The sequence below is a fragment of the Charadrius vociferus genome, unplaced genomic scaffold (genome assembly GCF_000708025.1).
Source record: "Charadrius vociferus isolate BGI_N301 unplaced genomic scaffold, ASM70802v2 scaffold21, whole genome shotgun sequence".
NCBI classification, from domain to species: Eukaryota; Metazoa; Chordata; class Aves; order Charadriiformes; family Charadriidae; genus Charadrius; species Charadrius vociferus.
In genome coordinates this window covers 900,630-906,630 of record NW_009646850.1, presented here as the reverse complement: position 1 = coordinate 906,630, position 6,001 = coordinate 900,630, and the positions used below count along the sequence as shown (strand labels likewise).

Here is a 6,001-nt window from a genome sequence, read left to right as displayed (position 1 = left end):
GACACATGAATGGGACAGCTAATTAATAGTATTTATGATAAACCATTTAATATTTTATTAGGGAGCACTAGTTAGAGAGGTGCTTATTAACACCATTCTGTGCTAATACCAGTCCTCTAACATTTGTCTCATTTGCTTTTGGGCATGTTTTGCCATGCAGAGAACATATCACTGTCCTGTATTTATCCCTCTTGCAATTGCATTTATGCTCCTGATTGGAAAGTATGGCCAAAGCTTTCCTGTATATTCCAAAGCTGGATTATTCCTAAACCTTTATGTGTGCCTGACTGAAGGTATTCTTTTCAGCAAGCTTGGTTAGTGCTGTTACCTCAGACCAGGACACTTATGTTCAGCAGAAACAGCAGTGATGTGCACGTTCTTCTCGTTCGCCTCCCTACCCTCCTCAACACACCCCCAGGGTGGAGGAAAGAAAACTGTGTACTGCGTAGTGTTCTGCATGTAGCACAGGTCTGAATGTAGTGTTCTCTTATTTAATGTGTCCTTTTGTCCACTAAGGAATAGCTGCACCTCAGTTAATTAGTCTATCAAAACAGACTGTACGTTATTATTTATAAATGAAGTTGTTTTGGGGGAATAATGCTGCTGCAATGCCAATGAAATAAAAAAAAATTAATTTGAACATTATGTTCACATATATATGTGCGTGAGACACACAGGCTTCTCCCATGCCCCTTGTCTTCGGATACTACTAATTTTCTGTTCTGTTTTGAGAAAATACAAAATAGTGTTCCCTGGAGACAACAGAGCTATGGTCGTTAATTTCTGTCCCTTGCCATCCCCTTGGAATCTGTTTTGATTTGAAAAATGGGAAGGAATGAAGCTGTGGGAAATGGTGTTTCTGTCACTGGTTAGAGAAAAAATCTACCTTGCAGATTGCCATGTAGGCTAATACACACATTGTGTGAATCCATAGTCTGGGAAGACATTCACCAATGTGCTGTAATTTCCCCCACTAACAAAAGTAAACATTGCGGTTTCAATGCCATTTCCCAATTTTTGGGCTAGACCTTGGCTTCCTTCCCAAACAACTCTGTGAACTCTGAGCTGAGGATATCTTTCAGTCCCTCTGCCCGTGTCGCTTGTTCCAGCTACTGGATCTTTTTCAGTTCTGGGAGATGCTGCATCTCCCTGTTTCTCTGCCAGATTAATTGATTTTGGCCCCAGTGAGCTTACTGCTTGGAGCAGTGCTGAATGCCTGGTCAGAACTGTTATAGTTTCAGGGAAGGTAGGTAATGAATTTCCAGACTATTTCTGGTTTGTGGGTTTTTTTTGTTTGTTTGTTTGGTTAGTTTTTGTTTTGTTTGTTTCCCCCCTTTTTATTGTTAAATAGTCATTGAGATTTTTTTAGTCTTTCTGTACTCTGTTCTTCCATATAGGTAATGTTTTCAGAAAATTCTCCCTGATCCCATGAATCGGTCTCTGAAACTGTGAAGCAAGATTCTTCTGTGTTTACAGCATAGCCTGGTTTTGAGGAAACAGTAACCAGTCTTTCTCTTCTGTTGTCTTTAAGTACATGTGCATGCACACGATGTAAAGATGAAGAGCACAGCCAGCATGTTAGTGCAGCACAGAGAACAGTGAAATACTGCATGTGGCAAGACTCGAGTATCAAACATCTACCTGTGTGGTTTGAGTTTACAGCACATGTGGTTTGTGTGCATCATAGTGGTACTGGAATGTACAGGACAATGTACTGGCACGACTGATAGAGAAGGAGCATTTTTTTTTACTGAGATTCATGTAAGAATAATATTACAGTTTTAGTAGTAGAACAGCAGTAATGAAAACAATAACAATTAATATTCTCTTTGCTTTTATTCTTTACAAAATAAGTGTTGAAGAATAACATTGATTAAATGTTTTCTGGTTTAAGGCATTTTAAATGGTAAGACAGTTTTATATGTTGACCACAGACCTTTGCAAAATACCTGAATACTTGTAAATATATTCTAGAGTCATTCTTCTCCCCTGCAGCCTTCCGTCTTGCACTACACATAGTGATTAGTTTGCTGTATTTCTTACCTTCTTTTTCTTTGCTTAATACGTAGAGGCTAGCTGTTTCTTTCTGCCACCTTAACTTTTTTTCTTTGTTAATATAAAAGCATAAATTATTTCTAATGCAGTTCTTCCTTAAACATTCACTGTACACTGATAGGCTTAGCAGAGATGGGATCACCAGGGGAATGGATGACTCAGGCTTTTACACACTGAGTCAACAGTCACAATGAGTAGATTCATATACTTTTGGCAAGTAAGTACAAACAGTCACTTCAGTTCACCAAGTTTTGTCGATGAGTTTTTCCAGAATTAATTCAAGCATAGTGAAGTATTGAAAAGCAATGTGACCTATGTATATGGTCTGCTTGGGCATAGGTTATGATGGAAAGTATATTGATGTTGTTACCTGCTTTCTCTGTGTTATGTTTGCAGTTAAGAAAACAGCCTCAGCATGACTTTCATGTTTGTATTTTCATCAGTTTCTTTTTTAGTAGTATGTCAATAATGCCCAAAGGTGTATTTAAATATATAAGATATAACTGGTATTTCACTTTCACAGCCAGGTAATGTTTCACTTTGGACAAAGATTGTTGACTGTTTCTTTGAGAAGACCTAAGGTTTTCAGAGATACTGCTAGTAAAATGGTTCAAAGGGCAATGATGCAGTGTGGGGCTGTGGAACTTACCAGGCTGTGAACAGGATATAACAAACTTCTATTCTTTGGCATCACCTTAAAAGTAGTTCTTACGTTATGTTAAACATCTCAGTTGGGCTGTATTTAAGGGAAATGATGCTTTGTGTCTCAAACTGACAAATTCTGTTTCACACCAAATCTTCAGTTCTTTGCCAGTGGCAACCTTACTGAATATACTCTCTGACTGAAAGTAGCCAAGTAGGTAGTTGTGAATGAAGTTGCTCAATGTCACAATAGAAACAAATAACCCTGTCATCAAAGCAGGTGCATGTTTCATTTTATTTCCTTTATCCATCTTCACTGGTATCTCCCAAAGAGTTCTGATAGTCTGTGCTGATCCCCTCCCTATTGGAGATACGCAGATGAATGTCTTCATGTCCACTCTACCCAATGAAGGTCATGTTGCTAAGCTGCCCTTTTACAGGAAAATGATCTAATGATTGGATTGCCTTACTATCACAGAAATTAATTGTCTCCTGTGCTCAGATATCACCAAGGTGGTGACCTCTTAGTGCAAATCTCTCCTATTGTTAAAAATTTATCAATAGGAGAAAAGCCTGTGCTCTTGGTTGCTAAAAGAATTAGTCACATCTAATTAATGCATTTGAGACATTCCACAACTAAATCAAACTGTTATTTGTGGGGGATTTACCTCCATTTATCATGCACTAGTACTTTTTCCAAGAGTTCAGCTGTAGGGTTCCTGCCAGAGTCACTGCTGAGTTTTTGGGGGGATTTATTTTTGTTTTTCCTGAGTCTGTCTCTTTTTGTTTTTCCCTCCTTATGTATTCTTACCGTCTTTAGAGGTCCACTGAGCTGGCTAGCCTTACTCTGTGGTGGGTGTGAAAAATTTGACTGTATCTGTCAGTGTTCCAGCTTCTGATCGTGAACATGAGCTCTCTCGCCATTCCTCTGAAACTGTGCTTTGCTATGCCATATTCTAAAGACACGATTATAGAGTGGAACATTTAAGGATTGGGTGGTGGCATGGGATCAGGGTTTGTGGGGGCATAATGGCTGTATCTGAAAATGTCAGTGATCTGATACTGCATCATGTGGCCAGCTTTAGAGAGGATATAGTTCAAATAAGTAGGTATCTGCCCAACCTTTTGTGCTTTGGTAAGTGCTTTTCAGTAAATCTACTCATATAATTCTTCAGGTCATATCAAGTAGTGCTAATATTTAGAGTAATTTCAATAATGTGGTGAGCCTTAGTAGCAAGGAATTGCTGGCAACTTGCTCTTCAAGTCTGGTGTTGTTATATCAGCTGTTTCATAAAGACTTCATCATGCACAAACTTTTATTCTTATCCCTCTTTTACCACCAAATTCTGATAGGGTCAGTTTGAGGCTGTCTACCAAGACATTTCATTGGCAATTCAGATTAAAGCGAAAACTTCAAAATACTCTGTGAAGGTTAGATTTAATAGTTTCCTTGTTCCCTTTTAGCTGTTACGGAAGAGCTGTAAAAAAGCTTCAGCCAGTTTTCCTTTTATTTCCTCAAGCAGCAGGTCCAAACCCAAAGAAAAAAAAAGTATAAGCCAAGCTGAGTTGGCCTTTTGTATGTATCAGAGTTTTCCTTGCCTTGGCTTCTTGTCAGACTGGGTTTGCTTGCTGTGAGGATAATCTGACTCACCTTTTAAAGTGGTAAAGGTCAGCTGCACTTGAGGAAGCCCCCGGTTGGCAGTGACTCCTAGAAAATGTCCTCAGCTCTTTCTTGACAATTAGCCTCTCCAAAACTGTAGGCTTTTCTTTTCTTCCCTCAGGCTTCTAAGATCCCAGTGTAGTTTGGATGCACTGCAGGAAGCACTGGGTAGATCCTATCACAGTATTCACTGTTGCATATTCCTTATTGAAGAATGTAAGGTGGATGGGTTTCACTTTTGAGCCAATGCATGCCCCATTAGTCCACATCCCCTCTGCAGAGCAGCTAATGGTGCATTTGTTTCTTTCCTTTCCTCCTTTTTTTTTTTTCTTTCTTCCTTTGGTGCTTTCATCCTTTTGGTTAAAAGGCCTGAGGTTTGCTAGTCTAAAAAGGGAACAGTCACCTGTGTTACTGCGAGGCCAGGATAAAAATGAATTATTAAACAAGAACTGAATTTCTCTACATTTATTAGCTGGAATGACTTTTAATAATGATGTCATATAGCCAGAATACAATTATTGTTCTCATTTATATGCCAGTCACTGGCGAAAGAATTAGTTATTTTGCTGTCTGCTTTTAGGTATGTAGATTTTTACTCAACGATTAATTCTACTAAGAAGTTCATAATGTAGTATCAGACTAGAACTTAACTGGTTTAGAATGTGTTTAAAATGGCCAGGTTCTGTGAAAATTGTCAGACAAGAGATGATCAAGTTAGCCTGCTAAGAGAGATTTCGCGGCAAGTTAAATGAGTACTTATGCAAAATTACCTACTGGTGGAATGTGTGTAAGTGTGCGCGTATGCGCGCGCACATTCATATACTGGAGCTGATGAGCCTCTGGCAGAGAGCTTTGCAGAAGCTGCAAGTATTTTTAGTGGAAACGAAATCTCAGTTCAGTTGTGCAGCATGTGACTTCCTATTTCTGTAAGTTACTTCCAAGGGACTTCCTCTGTAAAATCAGCTTGTCTCTAGAGATTTAATCTGGAGCTGGAGTGTAGTCTGCTTTGTCCTGTGCCTGTGACAGCGTTTTCCCAGAGTTTTCTTTTGAGTATTTTATTTTTATTTTGTACTGTCTCCAGCATGCAAGGATCTAGTGGCTGCTACCCGTGATCGGAAGCTGAATACGTTTATACAAGTCTCAGTGGTACATCCAGCAGAGCACATTTTGACGAGGTATTCAAGCACTGAAATCGTGGAGGTGAGTCTTTCTTATTCAATTAACATGTTGATTAACGAATTGCTCATTTCTTCCATAGAAAGCGAATGAGAAATAAAACAAGTTAGCGCATAGTCTTAGGTAAGACAAGCACACTCTGGCAGTTAGTAAAGCATACCTAAGAGTGTTCTGTAGTTCTTGGCATTTAACCAGGATAAACAGTTAGAAATGAACTTGGCTTTTCATGAAAGCTCTGTTGTTCCAAGTAGAGGCATAGAGAATACTCTGGTTCTCCAGACATAGGTCTAGAATGAAAAAGGGAATAGTTGCTCTCATGAAAGAATAAGGCTATGCAAAGTAAAATTAAATGAAGAGTACAGTGACTTTGAAAAGTATTTTTAAATTACAGAAGAACATACGTGTATTATGTCGTCTGTTATCCTATCTGTTTCTTGTTCTATTTTTTCCATTGGAAAGTTGACACTT

General features: G+C 38.8%; 1 protein-coding gene across 1 annotated transcript in view; it reads left to right on the top strand.

The window, feature by feature from the left end:
* INPP4B (inositol polyphosphate-4-phosphatase, type II, 105kDa) overlaps positions 1–6,001 on the top strand; it is a 288,721-nt gene that overhangs the window by 107,723 nt on the left and 174,997 nt on the right. The window contains 1 exon segment of the mRNA XM_009894169.1: positions 5,439–5,557. Within this exon segment, the coding sequence (XP_009892471.1) occupies positions 5,439–5,557 (119 nt within the window).